This window comes from Lepidochelys kempii, chromosome 1 (genome assembly GCF_965140265.1).
Source record: "Lepidochelys kempii isolate rLepKem1 chromosome 1, rLepKem1.hap2, whole genome shotgun sequence".
NCBI classification, from domain to species: Eukaryota; Metazoa; Chordata; order Testudines; family Cheloniidae; genus Lepidochelys; species Lepidochelys kempii.
Genome location: NC_133256.1, coordinates 237217123 through 237236921, shown reverse-complemented (window position 1 = coordinate 237236921; position 19799 = coordinate 237217123). Strand labels below are relative to the sequence as shown.

Below are 19799 nucleotides of genomic sequence, written 5' to 3'. Positions count from 1 at the left end.
TGGCATCTCTCCCTCGCACTCTTCCGTACAGTCTATCTTAGACTTCCAGCTTCATCTGATGAACCAGGGCCTGGCACACTCTTCCATTAGGGTGCATCTCGTGGCCATCTCCACTTTTCACCCACCGAACCAGGACCAGACGGTGTTCTCCCATGACATGAGGGTCAGATTCTTGAGAGGCCTCGAGAGACTCTTCCCGCAGGTATGGACTCCGTCCCGCAGTGGAATCTTAACTTGGTCCTCTCTAGGCTCACCGGCCTGCCCTTTGAGTTGCTGGGTTCCTGCTCCCTTTCTCACCTGTCATGGAAGGTCACATTCCTGGTGGCGGTGACATCAGCGAGACAAGTCTCTGAAATTAAAGACTTGACCTCAGTACATCCGTACATGGTCTTCTAAAAAGATAAGGTTCAGCTGCGGCCCCACTCTGCCTTCCTGCCAAAGGTGGTCTCCACCCTTCCATATGAACCAGGACATCTTCCTCCCAGTGTTCTGTCCCAAACCGCACAAGACCAGTGAGGAGAGGCATCTTCACTCCCTGGATGTCCAGAGGGCCTTGGCTTTTTACTTAGAATGAACCAAGTCTTTCCAAAAATCAACTCAACTCTTTATTGCTACAGCCAATAGGATGAAGGGTCACCTGATGTCCTTGCAGAGGATTTCCAATTGGATCACCTTGTGCATAAGGACCTGTTACGACCTGGCAGGTGTTCCGCTGCCACTGATTGTCAGAACCCAAACGCAGACGTCTTCGATGGCCTTCCTGACATACATCCCTATCCAGGATATCTGTAGAGCCTCAATGTGGTAGTCTGTCCACACGTTTACCGCTCATTATGCCTTCACTCAGCAGGCCAGGGACAACGCTGGGTTCGGCAGAGTGGTTTTGCAATCTACACGTCCGTGAACTCCTACCCACTGTGATGGGTTAGATCACAGAAACCCCCTTGGGAACTGCCAACTGATGTGCCAAGACTACTTCTGCCCCTGCTTTCTCTGCCAGTTTGGGACTCCAGCACCCTGTCTTGCTGAGCCAGACATGCCAGTCTGCTCCAACATAGACCCAAGGTCTGAACCACGTGCCCCAAACCTGCAAACTTAGCTGAAAGCAACTTAAGAAATATTCCTGCCTTTAACACTCAGATACCCAACTCCCAATGGGGTCCAAACCCCAAATAAATCCGTTTTACCCTGTATGAAGCTTATACAGGGTAAACTCATAAATTGTTCGCCCTCTATAACACTGATAGAGAGATATGCACAGCTGTTTGCCCCTCCAGGTATTAATACATACTCTGGGTTAATTAATAAGTAAAAAATGATTTTATTAAATACAGAAAGTAGGATTTAAGTGGTTCCAGGTAGTAACAGACAGAACAAAGTGAATTACAAAGCCAAATAAAATAGAACATACAAGTCTGTGTCTAATACAGTAAGAACTCTGAATACAGATAAAAACCTCACCCTTAGAGGAATTCCAGTAACCTTCCTTTTACAGACTAGACTCCTTCTAGGCTGGGTCCAGCAATCACGCACACCCCCTGTAGTTACTGTCCTTTGTTCCAGTTTCTTTCAGGTATCCTTGGGGGTGGAGAGGCTATTTCCTTAGCCAGCTGAAGACCAAATGGAGGGGTCTCCCAGGGGTTTAAATAGACTTTCTCCTGTGGGTGGACACCCAGCCCCCCAGCCCCCTGTGTAGAATCCAGCTGCAAAATGGAGTTTTGGAGTCACATGGGCAAGTCACATGTCCATGTATGACTGAGTTTTTTACAAGCCAAGCCACATTCCTGAGAAAGCTCAGATGTGGATTGGCGTCTTCAAGATCCATTGTCCGTTAAGTGCTTCTTGATTGGGCATTTAACTTGCACATTCCTTTCTCAAGAAGCTGACCAAATGCTTACAAAGGCTACTTAAAAATCAAGCCAGTACACACCCAATATTCATAACTTCGAACACAAAAATGATACATGCATACAAATAGGATTAATAGATTCAGTAGATCATAACCTTTACAGAGATATGTTACATGGCATACGTAGCATAAAACATATTCTAGTTATGTCACATATACATTCATAAGCATATTTCCATAAAGCCTTATGGGGGGCACTGTCACACCCATCTCCAGAGGTACTGCTTTGGAATGGACATGAAGAAGAAAAGACAGTTACCTTTTCCGTAACTGGTGTTCTTCGAGATGTGTTGCTCATGTCCATTCCACAACCCACCCTCCTTCCCTACTGTCGGAGTTTCTGGCAAGAAGGAACTGAGGGTGGGGGGAACCGGTGGCACCCCTTGTGCTGCACCATGTGGGCGCCATTCCAAGGGCACCAGAGCTGGTCCCCTTCGGATACTGCTAAGGGAGAAACTTCTTGCACTGGTGCATGTGGTGAGCACATACACCTAATGAGGAGCTCAGTGTAAGGAGGAATGCAGCATTCTAGCTGAGGATGCCTAGCAGCGGTACCACGTTTCTTCCTTGTGGCCATGCCCCCAATGCTCCCTCTGCCTTGAGCAACATGGAGTCAGAGCAGAGAGACCTGCATGCAGGATGGAGTAGCAGCACTTCCCTGGCAGCACAGGACACCCCAGGGTTTGGTGCAATCTCCATTCTGTTGAAGTGATACTGTCTAGTATAGATATGGATGAATGGCCAAAACCCATTGAAGGCAATAGTAGCGTTTCCAGTGATTTCACTAGGCTTGGATCTGACCCAGAGGGAGACCTTTTATAAGTCTTCAGTAGTCGAGTCCTAAAGCATGAGCAGTCAATGAGATCACTTTATTTATATCTTGCCTATCATTCTCTAATTTGCTAAATGTAGCTTAGAGACTTGTCTTTGTGATAATGAAACCACCACAGTTACACAATAAAACTGTGCTTTGTTTTACACTAGCCAAAGGGTTGACAGCCTTTGTAAATTTCCATCGGTGTAATGACCCTCCCATATGGCTTATCAGCAAGGTTTGAACCCAGGACCTTTAGCCCAGATTGCTGCCACCTGAGGAAAAAGCAAATGGCTCACTGAATCACCCACTGGAGCAGAATGCATAAGATACACTGAACAGTGGGTTACACGGAGTAGCGTTATGATAAAGTTCATTGCTACTGTTGTGAAGGGTAAACATTCTATTTATATTTTAGTGCTAATACTTGCATAGCATTTTTCATTTGATGATCTTAAAGCTCTTTGCAGCAAACATTAAGTAAATGATATATTTTCAATTTATAACCACCAATGCATAGAGGTGAGAATGCACCCCTATTGTGTTAATTGTCCTCATGAATGAAAGCTTGCTTCCCTATTAAATAATTTGTTAGAGTTTGTGCTAAAACTTCTGAAGTTTCATACCGCATCAAACTCAGAAATTATTGCAGAGTGGATAGTTCTAGTCAGACATGCCAGCAAAATAATATGGCTTCATAGAATAAAACTTAGCATCTGTGAAGACTCTCTATTTGAGGGTAATGGGTTGCGATAATTTTAAAACATGTAGATATTATGAAAATCAATATAGGTACAGGGTACAGTATCTTTCTATATTATTTCAGGTTGTTTTTTATTACTTGAGCAGCAGTTGTTAAATTTAACAAACAAGCGATAAATGGAAATAAATATTTAACGTACTGTATCTAGAAATTATAGAAATACAAAATTGACTTATGAAATATTAAAGTAATTTTAAGAGATTGCTGGGAGGAACAGTAGCTGGAAAACTCACCACCATTAAAATAAATTTAATATAGTTTTGGAAATAAAAGAGGCATGACTTTGGGGTTGGTTTTTTTGTTGTTTTTCTTTAAATAGGCTCGGCTTAGAGATCATGTTTATCTGATTTTAGATTTTCTTGAAGGTGTGTATCTAAGGTAGCAGAATATGAAATTGACTTAAAAGAAAAACATGTTGAATGAGAAAATTGATTAGGAATTTGTTGTCTAGAAAAACAAATTCTGTCTTCGGTAGAAAAGCATGAAACATGGTCTGCATTCATTCAAATAAAACTGGTTTGTGATAAATAGCAGAAGAAACCTCAGTGATTTATAAAACATACAAATACAAAACAGAAAGTATACAAAAGGATAAACAAATGATAAAATAAGATGAAAAAAGGGATAGAAAGCTACTGCAAGTGAAAATATTCCAGTATAAAGAACCAAGTTAGTCATAAGGAGATTTTGTTATTCAATAAGGGTTTGATCTAAAACCTGTTGAATGACTCCCATTGACTTTCATGGACCCTTTCATCAGACCCTAAGGATATGTCCACACTGCAATTAAATATCCAGGGCTGGCCCATCAGCTGATTAGGGCTCGCAGGGCTCGGGCTGTGGGGCTGTTTAATAGCAGGGTAGACATTTGGGCTCGGGCACCCTCTCCCTCATCGGCTCCCAGAGTCCAGACTCCAGCCTGAGCCCAAACGTCTATGCTGCATTTAAATAACACTGGAGCCCAAGTCCTGTGAGCCCAACCCACTGACAGGGGCCAGACATGGGTGTTTAATTGCAGTGTAGACAAACCTCATGAGATTTGAATTGCACAGCTCGATTGTGAGCCAAGTCCAGAAATATGTGCTGAATGCCCTCACTAACCAGGGTCCTGATCCAGCAAACACCTATGCACATGCTGCACTTTAAACATGTGAGTAGTCCCAGTGAACTCAATGAGACTATTCAAATGCATACATTTAAGAATGTGTGTAAACAGATGGGTGCTGGATTTCTCACCAGGATGTTATATTTGGACCCAGCAGAGAAGGAGATAGATGTAGACACAGAGGGAGTTGATAGAAACATGGCTATTTTCAGTGGTAGCTTCTATTGTTCCTGCAGCAAAACTGAAATTAACACCAAAGTGAGGCTTTGCATTGGTAAGGGGAGAGTGCTCAAACATTAAAAGGGACAGGTCATTGCACAGGACACTACCTCTGGTCCCCATTAAGGGGTGTGGGGGGAGAGCTTTTATACGGACCTCTAGCTAGCAAGAGTCCTTTTCTGTGTGGCCAGTGCCTGATCAGTGTTGTTAAAATTGAAAAGGTAAAGAAGGTTACTGACATGCTTTGCAAACAGTTTTATGAGCTTGTTAAGCATTGAAGAAACTGCTAACATTTTGAAATGGAAAAAGAAAATGTGTGTGAGACACACCAAAGAAGAGAGTAATAAGTTCTTCTTTGAGTGCTTGCTCATGTTCATTCCATGCTAGGTGTGTGCATGTCGCGTGAAACAGTTGCTGGAGATTTTTTCCTTAGTGGTATCTGTAGGACCGGCTCTAGCGCTCCCTAGAGCTGCACGCAGATGCCCTGGTATAAGGGGTGCCATCAGCTCCATACCCTCTCAGTTCCTTCTTGCCGCCAGTGACGGTTGCTTGGAACAATCCCTCTTGCTCTTCCAAGGTTTCTTTCCCACTGGTTTGGACTTCGTAGTACATTGTATAATGTTTGTAGCAGTCACAGACAGGATGAGAAGGCTGCTGGTGTCATCCCAAAGACTTTCTTCCTGGATAGCCACCTGTGTCCAGGCTTGCTACAAGCAGGTGAAGGTTCTGCCTCCAGCCATCATGATGGCTCATTCCACGAGAGCTCAGGCTTTGCCAGCAGAGTTCCTCATACAGATACCAATCCAGGACATCTGCAGGGCCACAATATGGTCGTCAGTTCATACCTTCATGTCCCACTATATGCCATCACTCAGCAGGCCTGTGAAAATGCCAATTTTGGAAGAGAGGTGTTGCAATCAGCATGTCTGTGAACTCTGAGCCCACCTCCAGGGGTACTGCTTGTGAGTCACTAACATGGAATGGACATGAGCAAGCACTCAAAGAAGAAAAACGGTTACTAACCTTTGTAACTGTTGTTCTTCGAGATGTGTTGCTCATGACCATTCCACGGACCCACCCTCCTGCCTCTCTGTCAGAGTTATCGGCAAGAAGGAACTGAGAGGGTGCTGAGCCAGCAGGACCCCTTATGCTGGCACATACATAAACAGCTCCAGAGCGCGCTGGAGCCAGTTCTTCGGCTACCACTAAGGGAAAAATCTCCGGCAACTGGGCACCTAGTCTGGAATGGACGTGAGCAACACATGTCAAAGAACAACAGGTACAAAAGGTTAGTAACTGTTTTGTGGGGTTATTTTGTGTGAACCGTTCAGCCAAAACGTTAGAGAAACAGAGACAAAAGAGGGTGACTTAAAGGCGAGCACCTGCTCTGTATGGTTTTAAGAGGTGCCCTGGTCTTGAGAGTTGCTTCCAAAGCAGGCAAATAGGATGCAATAAGCTTTGAGATCTACATAGGAAAACGCTCTGGATAGGCACAAAGTATTACTACTTTGTGTCAATATTCTATCACAACACGTAGTTATTCAGAAAGCACTGGAGAGCTGAGGCTAAATGTCTAATTCCTGGAGTTGTGGAACATGGATGCAAGGAGGGATTGAGATTATTTGACTGGGACTGGTGTGATGCCAAGGGGAGCTGAGAACAGAGTCATTTCAAGCTGGAAAAAGTAACTAGCAGGGCACTAGAGGCGTTAGTGATGTATTTTCCATTCTTTATTGTTTATGGATGTGATTTTGATACGGCATATAGGTTTTCTGTGTTTTCATTTGCTAAATTGGGTTGGACAACATATAAAGAGCAGAGTAGTCAGTGAAATGTAGAAAGACTTAGATCAGTGGGATCCTACAAAGCTTGTAGATGCCTTTCTGCAGAGCGCTAGCTGCTACCACACTGATTTTATGTTAACTTTCTAGTGAATAATTTAAAAAGACCTGTTTATTTTTTAATAAAAAGGAAAGATATAAATTGTCTGAGTGTTCATAATGTTACTTACAGATGCTATTGAGCAGATGTTGGGCCTTCTTAATGGCATTTTAGATCAAAATAAGTTATAGGAAAAAACAACAAACTTCCTTTTACTACCATTCTTTTCAGTCTACTCCTCTGCCAAAATTTACAAGAAATTTCTTTTTTTAAACCACCTTATAAATATTTACCTTTCATGTGCCACTTTTTTCAGCATTTGCATTTTAGTGATTATGAACTATTTTAATAAAGTTGTTAAATAAGTTTCATTTATTTATTTTTTAGGGCCAAATCCAGTTCCCATTGAAATCATTGAGATTTCCTCCCTGGATTTCATTGGTAGCCGACTGCTTGCCCTTTAGTTACTGCAAATGAATCAGATAGTTATATTTAAACACTGTTATAAACACACACCTGGTGCAGTTGACAGTATGCAATTTCAACTTGCATGTTTTAACTCTGCATGGTATGATCTTAGCAGGTTGATTAAATATTGCCTCCCATCACTAGCTGCCATTCTGTTTCATGTAGGTATTTTAGTTGCAGTAAATTAAAAATATAGCCAGCCTAATGGATGCAAACGTATTAATATTTTGCACTTAGAGCCTTATTCAAGCCCCTGTTAGCTACCTAATTTAGATGGGAGATACTGAGCACACATAGCCCCTATTGACTTCAGTAGGCACTGCAAGTGCTCAGCGCCTCTGAAAATCAGACTGCTTACTTGGGCACATACATGTATATTTAAGGGCTTAACTTCAGGTACTGACATTTGAAAATTTTAGCCAAAGTGGTTTGTTTAAGATGACATAGCAAGTCAGTGGCTGATCTAGGAATGAAACCCAGGAATCCTGATCTTTAGTTCTAACCAGTGAAGAAAGTTAACTTAATTAAAAGCAACTGTTATTCAAACATGTACAGATCATGTTTATACTCCTCTTTTATTGTTCATTTTTGTATAACTATTCATATGTTAGGTTATACATGAAGAAGACATAAAACATAGTAGTGGGTTTTTTGATCCTATTTCAACACTAGATAACATAGATCACTAAAGACAATAATAAATATGAAATCTAAGGAGTAAAAAATTGTTCTTGTGTCTGGTACAATACATCAGCTTAAATATTAGCAGATGGCGACAGGTAAAGAATACACTCAGCTGAAAGGATCAGAGCCTGATTTTTCAAGCCTCTATTTCTCCGGGCTACTGTGTTGACTGGCTGTGTTTTTTATATAGTGTCTGCTAATATATACACTACACAGAGCATATATAGTACTGTATAGATACAGACGTTAGTGCTAATTTTTGCAGCATCAGTGTGTACCTTGGAATCTCATGAGTATCCTACAGTTAAAATAGCCACATCAGGAAGCCGATCATGCTCTTCTGCACAAGGTCTCCTGTGTTGTTATAACTGCAGAAGATCTACCTACTGACAAGTCTGTATGTTGGGGAAGCTTGGAGTGGAGACCAATATTTTACTTGGTCACTTTTCCTGTGTATGCAAATTTGGAAGAGGTGACCTGAAAGTGGTCCATATTGTCAAAGGCTGGACTTTAATTTTTTTTTTTCCCACCCAAGACTGCCATCTTTAGTTGACATTTTTTTTTAAATAAGACATTACACATACAGGCTCTTTGAAGGTTGACATTTAATAACTCCTCACCAAATACCTGGCAGGATTTATACATCGAACACAAAGAAGGTTTCATGTTCAGTTCCTCCTATCTGCTGTATTTCAATGGGAGGAATTAAATGCCAAAACTCAAAATGATTTTATAAATATATATATATTTTAAAAAGTAAGATCTACATTTAAAAATAAAAATGTAGGTTTATAAAGTAGGGTAATATGCAAATATGCAAAGCAAGTGTGAATATTTATTCTTTTTAGAAAGTCTTTTACAAAAAAAAAAAAAAAGGCTGTTTAATCAGACTACTAATTTTGTAACGGGAGGTGTTGGTTTGGAAGCCAGAAGATGGTTTGTAGCCTATTACCAGATCAGGAATGGACACTACTGACTAGTGGACCCAGAGACTCAAACATTCAGCATAGTGTTTAGTCATTCCCTGGATTATAGCCACTTCTGACAGATACCTGCAAGAGTATGGGGTTTTTTGTTGTTTTGTTTTTTTTTAGCAGTGTGGTTAAATTCAGTGAGACTACAAATATTACCAAACTGGGTGCTGATAAAGCATCCATGTGAAATACAAATAGACAATTTGACAGTAGCTAAGGCCATATGTAGCTGACTTTTAAAATGCATAGAGATCCAAATCACTCCTGTAGGGAAGTTAATTTATGGAGAATTTTATTCATTGAGTTGCCAATCCCACAAACCTTACTAACGGGAGTAGTGCCTACTCAGTCATAAGGAAGAGTTGCAGATCGGGCCCCAGCATTCCAGGGTAAATTTATGTCTGCTAACATGCAGCAAGAGGGGGCATACATTCATTTAAAAAAAATTGACCCAAATGTTTTCCTCATCTCCATTGCCAGACCTTTAAGATTTGTAAAGGAGCTCCCTTCTATGCTCCATCATCCCTTTTATAATTCCCCATCTAAGAATCCTGTCATAAGGCCGAGACGATATCTTAGCTTCAAACTGGGGATGGCTGTGGCCAGAGTTACATGGTGTTGGAAGTCCAGCTGCAGTGGATGACAGCTAGGGCCCAGGAGAAAGGCAGCCAAATTAGTTGGGCTTTATGATTGGCACCATAACCTTCATGATGCTACCTCCATATTCTCCTTCGCTGAGCAGAAGCTGACTACAGGAGAGACTCTAACCATCGCACATGGAAATTCCCTTCCCCTCACCCTCACTCCCCCCCCCCCAAATCAATTCTTTCTCTTTCTTTCTGAATTAGAGAGCAGGGACAGCATCTTAAAGTACTTTTATAATAGAATATTGAAAAAATATTCAAGATGACATTGAAGTATCATGACTTTAGTTACGTTATATATGGCTTTTAAAAGTTATGTTTAAAATTCATAGCACTTTCTAATCCTGAAGTAGACTAATTTTCTAGCTTGCTTTGTTCAGTACAATGTATTTCTAAATCCATTTTAAGCAGCTATTTCTTCAATTTGAGTAATTTTCTCACAAGTTAATAGACAATGCTCAAGCATACCTGACTTTTAGTGTTAGCAAGTTTGGAACATATGTATTATCGGCATTAGAAAGCACAAAATTAAACCCAGTTGCTCAAATCATATGTAGCATATTATGCTATATACTGCTATTCTTCTAAACTATTTGTACATAGCTATTACTTTCTCCCAAATCATAGTGTTACTTGTGGCAGAGCATATGTTGCTATAGTTACAAATTTTAGCGCTTAAAACGGATGTAATGGAGGTTGTGCTGGACAATATCTTGTGCTACTAAACAATATTGATCTAAAACTTGGACAGTCAGTAAATAGTTAATAATATTTAGAGTAGATATTATTATACATATTGTACAATAGTTTTATTGTCTAGGATATTTAGTTTAGATTACCCTACTATGAGCTAGTGAGGGACACAGTGCAATTCAGTTCAAGTAAAGGTAGATTTTCAAACCAGTGCACCTAATTATATGTTTAAAATGGGAAATCGCGTGTACTCAAATACTTAGAATTGGACACACCATGGTATTTTCAAACGTGATGAAAATTGGAACATACCTCCATGTCTCCATTATTTATGCTGCCCTGCTCAAAAACAGAGCAGAGTATGAATAGTAATCACACAATTATTAGGTAAAGAAACATAGTATATGCAAGCTTCCATTCTTGTTGGATAAGCTGAGGGAGTGTTTTCCAGTGGTTGCAGTAGGAGTGAGTGTGTGTATTTAGACTCATGGGTTCTCTTCCTGCTCTCTACCTCTGTCTTACTATGTGGCCTTACACAAGTCACTTTACTCCTCTCAGTTTTTCCATCTGCAAAATGGGGATAATACCATACAGGGGTGTTCTGAATTTTTCTATAGATAAAGTGCTCTGAAATCCTTGAATGAAATGCATTATGTACATTGTTTTACATTAGAAAAATAAAACCTCAGCTAGGAAAAAATGAAATTTTCATTATATATGACATTATTTATAAAGTATGTATTTTACCTGCAACTATGCCCGGTGAAGTTTGGATTGGAAGAACCCCTCCCAAAAATATTCAAGAGATGATAACACGCACGGAAAACTGGCGAATAAGAAAAGCTGATGTAGCTCTTCCTTTTGGATTGCCAAGAAGAACATGTATAAAATGAACATGCAAGAAACACAATACTAATGAAGTGGTCCTATCCTATGGAGAACTGCAGTAGACACTATAGTAGTGCAATAGCTAACCATGAGTGATTCTAATGCCATAATTCTCACAGACATCATCTACGGGTGCAGCATCCTGCTCTGACCTGGGGTTATTGTCTTGAGAGACTTGTCATGAGGAAGGATTTCATGATTTGTGTAAGGCCCACAAGTGTCCCTAAGGGCATCATTTTGCCTGCAGAATCTTAATTACTGGTAATGATAAGCAAGAAGGGAAGAACCCATTTTAACTCTTGAAGCCCAAGTGGAGATGGCAGGACTAGCAATTAGAAAGGTCAGCCTTTTATTTATTATCAGAGCAAATATGATATGGACTTACCGAGAGACAGGGAGGGTGGAGCCCTCTGATGTACTTTTTACAGCCACTTTTCAGAGCAGAAATGCACTATACAGTATTTGAAAATGTAAATGACTGTACTGTAAACTGATAGAGCAAGATTTTCAAAAATAGTAGCTTAGAAGTAGGCACACAAATACTTAACTAGTCTGATTTTCTAATAGCTGAGCACCTAGCAGCTCCCACAGTCAAGCCACTTATTTAGATGCTTAAGTATGGACTTAGGAGCTTAACTTTAGGCACATTTTTAAACAATCTTGGCCATAAAACATGTATCCATTGTTGATAATATATATCAATCCACTCCTACTACTTCATCATGTGGCACGATCAGTGTGCCTGTGTTAAGTCAGCTTGTGACCTAGAGATCTTGTAAGGACATACATTTACCCCATATTGCCACATGGTATTGTAACTGGGGTACAATAATAAAGAAATCTTCACGAGTGCTTTACTAGTAGTTATAGAGAATTGCAGTAAAATTGCTATTATTTTAAACTGCCTGCCACATCTTTGTTCTTTATTAAGACTAAGACAACTACAAGCAGTATGCAGTTATCAGGAGATAATCATGCCCCCAAGGCATCTGAGGTGCTTTGCAACCCAAAGGTTGTGATTACGCCGTGATTGCTACACTGCTTATTATTTCTTATTGCGTAATTATAGAAACATAATATTGTTCCTGACTACTGTAATCTAAACAACATTCAACAGTGTTAAGCAGCTGCTTAATTACATTTACATGATATGAGGGATCTTTGCCATGTGAAATGAATTGGGAAAGTACGAAAGGATCGTCCAGTGGTTAGGCCTAGTACCTGGGAGTCTTGGTGTTCAATTCCCTGCTCTGCCATAGATTGGCCTTGGGCAAGTGAGTTAGACTCTCTGTTCAGTTTCCATCTCTACAATGGGGATAATAGCACAGCCCGACCTCAGGGGAGTATTGTGAGGATAAATACATTAAAGCTTGTGATGCTCTCAGTTACTACAGTAATGGGGCCATACAAGTACCTAAGATAGACAGTGTAGATGTAGAGCTCATCCTTATGCCTGGATGCTGCTAAACCATCCTTACTAGGTATTGCATTTATTTCTGGCTCACAAAGCTTTTCTTTTGAAAAGTACACTTTTTTGCTTTTGAAACTGTACTAAATAGCAGTATCTCCACTCACTGCTGGTGGCACCTCCTGCTGGTCATTTTAGAGATTTGCTTGAGCCAAGTATTGTGCCTTCCTCCGGTGGTGTCTTTCTCACCGTCCTCTCCTCCTGTGGCCCCTCTCGCTCCAGAAACGGCAGCCTCCTTTTCATGACTCAGCCCTCTGGCTCAGTACTATCTGTATTTCCCCCTTCAGGGGTCCCAAAGTCTTCCTTCAGTCTTTCTTTGTCTGTTGACAGCTTCCTGGCTTTATGGACCCTGTCTGTTCCTGCCCAGCTGTGCCTGTTTTCAATTTCCTGCTCCTTGGCTCCCCTTCCAGATGCAGCCTGTGGAGTTAGTTGTCCTGTCTGGCCTTCTTAACCCCTTCCAGTCTTGTGTGGGGTAGACATTCCATCACACTCCCGTTACACCACCAAAATAAATAATTAAATCCTTCAGAACGAGATACTTAGAAGGCTCTCTCTCTCTCTTGTAACCACAGTGTTGCAAATTATTCTGCTCTAATAACAGATGTTTGAACCCTTTTGTCAAGGTTTTTTTTTTTTAAAGATATAGGTTCCTAAGTCCACACTGAGGCACCTAAATATGTGGCCTGATCTAGCAGCTCCCAATGTAGCTAATGGGATTTTCAAAAGTGCAGGTAATCAGTGTTTTGTAAGTTAGAACACGTAGTTAGCACCAAAGTCCCTGGTTCTGTATAATTAGGGCCCTACCAAATTCCCGGTCATGAAAAATGGGTCACAGACCATGAAATCTGGTCTTTTGTGTACTTTACCCTATACTATACAGATTTCATGGGAGAGACCAGCGTTTCTCAAATTGGGGGTCCTGACCCAAATAGGGTTGCAGGGGGTGGGGTGGGGGGTTTGCAAGGTTAATGTAGGTATTGCCACCCTTACTTCTGTGCTGCCTTCAGAGCTTGGTGGCCAGAGAGCAGTGGCTGTTGGCCAGACACCCAGCTCTGAAGGCAGCGCCCCGCCAGCAGCAAAGCAGAAGTAAGGGTGGCAACACCATACCAGGCCATCCTTACTTCTGTGCTGCTGCTGGCAGTGGCCCTGCCTTCAGAGCTGGGCTCTTGGCCACCCAGCTCCGAAGGCAGCGCTGCCGTCAGCAGCAGCTCAGAAGTAAGAGTGACGATACTGTGACCCCTCTACAATAACCTTGCGATCCCCCCACGGCCCCCTTTTGGATCAGGACCCCTGCAGTTACAATGCCATGAAATTTCAGATTTAAATAGCTGAAATCATAATATTTACAATTTTTAAAATCCTATGACTGTGAAATTGACCAAAATGGACCATGAATTTGGTATGGCCCTATGTATAATATAGCATGCAGGCATACTACTGAGCATGCACAAAACTCCACAGAAGTCAATGGCTGGGATTTTCAAAGCTAGCTAAGGATTTTGGGCACCCAAATCCCATTAAAATGCAATGGGAATTGGGTGTCTAACTCCCTTCAAGCTCCATAGAAATACCTAAACAAAATGGTTCTGCATTGGCACAGCCTTCCACCTGTGCTCTGCATGTTCTGGAATCAGGGCCTATAGAGGGACCTAAGGCCCAGATCCTCAAAGATATTTAGGTGCCAAACAACTTAGGCACCTACATATGTTTGAGGATCTGGACCTAGAAGCCTAATTTTAGGCACCCTTTTTTGAAGATCTTAGCCTTAGTATTTCATTGAGTCACTTTCTAATTCACAAGCTATTTAGAAATGTATTTGAAAACTTGCCTCTGTGTATGTGCATTCATAAAAGGGTGGCTGGATGATGGTTATAGGTTCAAAATTATCTGAATCACCAGATAAAACTCTTGCTGAACTTTTGTCAATTGCTTGGTTTTTGTTTTGTTTTGTTTTGGTGTTTGAATAATGTCACCAGAAACTCCAATTTCAAGGTTGGCATGAATTCCACTTAATGCCTTGCTCCTTAAAGCAGTGGTCGATTTTTAAATCCCTTTTTTTCATAAGTGAAATATAAAATGTTAGTAATGCCTTACACTGTAGTGCTTTCTGATAGCATACATCTTCTGGGTTTCACAAGATTCTTTATGGAATCCTGTTAGCAAGCTCTTGTATCATAAATAGAATTTGTTCATGAAATAACAATGTATTGTTTTCGTTGTTAGGAGATGATGCTAAATTGGCTGTATGTTTGTCTAATAATCACATCCAAAAGCTGATTATTCTGATAATAGCCTTAAGATATTATTTAAAAATAAATAAATAAATGCATTACTTTTGTACTAATAATAGTTTTTAATCTCTTCTTGTTTCTATGAAGTCAATGAAATTTTCAAAATTGAATAATAATTTGATCCGTTAATCTTTTGAAGCTAGTAATTTTATTTTCCCCTATTTGCAGTCTCTGAGGCTCGCAAATGAATAGAGCTTCATTACTGGCGTCTGCATTTAATAACCATTATCCATTATCTTGTAATTAAGACTCCCTGTAACGAATCTTGAGGACAATGCAAAAATACATAGTACATTTCTTTAATGAACTGGAAAATGTTCATCTTGTTCTATTTAGTAATGAGTTGCTGAATAGTCGTTAAATCCACTGGAGAATGGAGCTAGATGGATTTTGAAGACGGTCTTGAGTTTGTGGTTAATCTATTAGAATTAAAATTTCATCTTCTATTTTTATCAACAGCTGATTAGAAGTCATTCTGTTTGACCAAATTGATTAGAAGACCATATACAAGGGCAGCTGTTGTTTAATGAAAGTTTTTAATGAAACTGTACCATAGAGACTTGTAATTATAAGACTTATAAAAGCTTTGATTTACCTTGTAATGGGCGGGGGGGGGGGGGTATTGTACTGAAGGACTTAAATTCTGCACTTAAAAGAAAAACTGAAAAAACTAAAATTTGATAATGTTAAAGTTTGATTTCTATTTAAAAAAAACATGTGACCATCAAGTGTATACAGTGGGCTCAATCCTGCTCCCTTTTAAATCAGAAGGAAAAACTCTGACTTCAGTGGGAGTGGCCCCAAAGTATATAACGTGGGTGACCTTAATTCTTTGTTTGCAGTGTTGTTGTAGTGATGTTGTTTCCCGGATACTAGAGAGACAAGAGGGATTAGCTAAAAATCTTTTATTGGACCAACTTCTGTTGTTGGAAAAAACAAACAGAAGTTGGTCCAATAAAAGAGATGACTGAACTTTGCAAAAAATTAAGGTGGATAAAGTAAATTGTTATTTGCCCTTTACTTTAAATTGCATCCCCATGGTGTTAAGAAGAGTTTCTATGTTGCCCCATCTGATCAAAATGTGATCTTCATCAGATTACACAGTTTACACAGCAATTGGTCTGTTCAGTACTTGAATGGGAAACTTACAAGGAAACCCATGGTGTTGTGGGATGTGGTGTTAATGATTCAAGAGATGGCCTCCTTTGCTTTGCTCTCCCAGTGAAACTGCTCCAGATTACTGCTAGAAGGCATTGTGCTGTTGGAGATGCCACCGTTTGGATGAGAGATAAACCAGACCCTGAGCTAAATTTGATGTTGAGGTGTAAGCAGATGTAATTTGATTTAAATGGGAGCTGCAGTCTTACCCTCTGGTTGAATTGGTCTCCTGGACTACTTTTGCTAGTTAAAGAGCCTGCAGTTCCCAGGGCTCCAGCCTGCTGCACTGAAGTCGGTGGGAGTGATGTCATTGAACTGTATGGGAGCAGCATCAGACACCTGGCTGTACCTACACTCTTCCCCCCTCAAAAAAAAAAAAAAGTAGTATTTTGCAAACTGGGTACTGTGTTGCAGAATTCACTTAAGACAATGCTGAAATGCAGCTGGGTACAACCAACACTTCACAAGAGCTCAGGTAACAAAGTGAAGAATAACATTGTATTCAAATGAAAATGCAGAGTGAAATAAGCCAGGGACCAAGGCTAACTGTCCGCTTCTTTGGAATGTTTTCTTAATGCCTACATACGTTACTGACCATGCATTTAAATGTTGTATATCATAACATTAGCTGATTGACACATGAGCAAAGACAGATTTTGTTCTGATGGCTAGAGACAGGAACTAGGAGTAGAAATGCCTAGGTTCTGTCCCCTGGTGGTTGTTCTGAGTTGCTCTAAAACTTTGACCAGGACTCTTAACCTTACTGTGGTTGAGGTTCCCTAGCTGTACAATAGGGATAATGCCTACCTTACAGGGATGATGTACGGCTTAATAATGATTGTAAAACATAATGAGATCCTTGGATGAGAAGATATATATATATATATATTCAAAGAATTACTGTTTTTATAAAACTACCATGGAGTGTTCTGGTTTTTTTAAGGTGCTGATTTCATTAAGACCTCTACAGGAAAAGAAGCAGTTAATGCCACCCTTCCAGTAGGCATAGTCATGGTGCGAGCCGTTAGAGATTTCTACTGGAAAACTGGCAACAAGGTAATTCTTACTATCGGAATCTTTTGTGTAAATAAAAACTGTGTCATTGAGAAGTTGAGGTAAAACCTGAATATTTTCAAAATACAGAACATATGATTGATTGATTAACATATATCTTAGCTTTCATATAGGACAAGGTGCAACTCAACTTTCCTTATAGCTGCCTCTTTCTACTTGCTTATAAAAATGTTCCTCTTTAGCTGAAACTTCCCATGTTAAGTCTCAGTTAAGAGGAATTTTTCCCCCTGGGAAAATTTGTGCAGCATCCATTCAGTCCCCATTGCATATGTATAGTGTTTTGGTGTACTAGTTAGGCTGTATAAATGTGAATTTTAATAAACAATGGGAGAGATCCTCAGCTGATGGAAATTGGCCTAGATCCATTGAAGTTTATGGAACAGCACAGATTTACATCAGTTGAGAATTGACCCAATACATACAATACTTGTCAGAAGCTACAACATTTTACTTACTTGATTATTTTATATTCTCACCCCAAGTACAAATTCTACTGCTTTCTTCTTGGCCATGTAGGGTTTCCCACCAGCCGTGAAAGGCAGAGTGTAAGATCTGCAGCAGAACTGGTATGGGTGGGGAACAGGCTGCTGAGAGCTCACACAGGATGTTTACTACTGCTGTCCTTCCGTATCACTGTGGAGCAGAGACTTGGGGCAGATCCAATTTTCCATTCATCTGTTCCTGTACTTGCAACAGTAATGGAAGAGGAAGGTGGCCAAAGGAAGCTCTAAGCCACCTTTCCTTTTCCTGTGTTCTGGGGCAGTTGGGGGCCTGTGCAAACCCCAAGTTAAGTTGAAACAACCTCAGAACTGCTCTTACGTGTGCTTCGTCTCCTTCCATGGTCCCCGGAAAGCAGAAAATAGCTATAGTACAGTACTCCCATTACATCCCCTCTCCATCGCTGGCTCACCCCTCCCTCTGCCCTTATGTCAGCTGGGAAGGCCCCTGGCACAGGCAGTAGTCTCAAGAGACCATTTCCACTCCCTTTAAGGTCCATTTAGGCTGCCAGAATAGCCTACGTGGGCATTAGTGTAACAGAGAATCTGGTCCAATTATCCACAGCTCTGGCCTTGGCTAGACTAGGATTTTAAAGATGTGATGTTAGAACATGGTATATTCTAACAACACACCTTTTATCCTAGTCTAGATGAAGCCTATGTGACTCCATTGACTATTTCCCCGCACGTGTGTGTGTGTATGTAACGGCTATGGGGGCTTCTGCAGCCATGTGGCTAGAGTAACACCTTCTCTGTAACCTTCTCTGTGATGGAGGGGATTCCTCCCACCTTCAGCCCCTGTGGCTGTCCTCAGTACAGATCCCAGTTCCATGAGCTGTGTGCCAGAAGTCAGGATTTGCCCTTTCACACTGCATTACTATAAGATTTTTACATTTAATTAATATAATCATTTAATTTACCTTTCATTTTAACATAATTCATTCTCAGTTTAAAATGTGCTATTAAGAGACAGTGTGTGTGTGTGTGTGAGAGAGAGAGAGAGAGAGAGAATTAGATGTAAACCGACTTTACATCCTTCTATTAACTGAAGACAATTTTATCAGTGACAAGAGATTTCTAAATGGTTTCTTTAACAAACTAATTCTGCTGCTGTACAGAAGCTTTCTAGCAAGGCGTGAGCTGGCAAAAACAGGTTAATACAGAAATTAAACTTTTTCAAGGAAAGGAACAGGTTGCAGAGTAACATTTATTGAATGATAAGCTGTGGTAGTGATATGAAAAGTGTGCAATACAATGGGAAATAATCTTTTCCTGTCATTATTTGAAGGACACACACAAATTAGTTTTTCTGTTGGGAAACCCCCAATCCATAAAAACATATTACTTTTAATAATATAAGGTGAAAAGAAAATTCTCAAGGAGATGAACTTATTAAACAAAATAATGAAATGCTGTGAAACAGCAGGGAAAAGGCAGCTAGACTTTATGCAGCTCTTGAATTAAATATCTTTTTGCATTTTTATGGCAGTCAGATGTGCTCCTTGGAAAGCTGGGAAATGGAGGCGAGAATAGGCCAGTCTTTGCCAGCTTTTTGCAAAAATAAAAACTTTTTTAGAATATTAATGCTGAACAGGAAAAACTGTGCAAGTGTTATTTTTAATTATTCTCTCCCACTCCCCCCCCCCCTTTTATTTTAAAACCTGAAGTTTACTTGTTTTAGCCACAGATTATCTCAAAGGGCTTTGACACTGGTAGGAAGAATCTAATGACATTTTCATTAGTTTTTCCCTTTGTGAAGGAAAAACAGACACCATATACACTTTGCTTTAATTCTTTGCATTGCAGATGTTTTTCCAGTTGCTGTGGTTTGAATTATTTTTGGAAAACTAGAGCTATTACACTCACTCTTTCTTTCTGTCTCTCTCTGCATTTCAGATTCAGCAGCTTTTCCTGTTTTTATCTTTTAGAAATTGTGTTATTAGAATGCTTCAGTGTGAGAGAAACATACTTCTTCTACAAGTTTGTTTTGTTAAATTACTATAATCTTTACCAAATATGTAGCTCAATGATTTTTTTTTTTTTAAATTCCAGTACATTTTCTTACTGATCTCACTGTATCCTATAGAAAATGGGATTCATGCTTTCCAGGATATAACTTCTCCAAATATTTAGCAGAACGATAATCCTCTCAGGGGGTGAGGGTGTAAGGAGAAAGCAGATTAAGAGGAAAAAAAGGAACAGGAAGATCTCAGGGCTCTCTGAGGAGAATCTTCCTGGGGTGGAGAGAATTGTGAAAGCACCACTATAG

General features: G+C 40.2%; 1 protein-coding gene across 5 annotated transcripts in view; it reads left to right on the top strand.

The window, feature by feature from the left end:
* DERA (deoxyribose-phosphate aldolase) overlaps positions 1-19799 on the top strand; it is a 91354-nt gene that overhangs the window by 67392 nt on the left and 4163 nt on the right. For all 5 annotated transcript variants that reach the window (XM_073319078.1, XM_073319068.1, XM_073319088.1 and 2 more), the window contains one exon: positions 16903-17015. In XM_073319078.1, coding sequence (XP_073175179.1) covers positions 16903-17015 — 113 coding nt within the window. The remainder of the gene's footprint in view (positions 1-16902; positions 17016-19799) is intronic.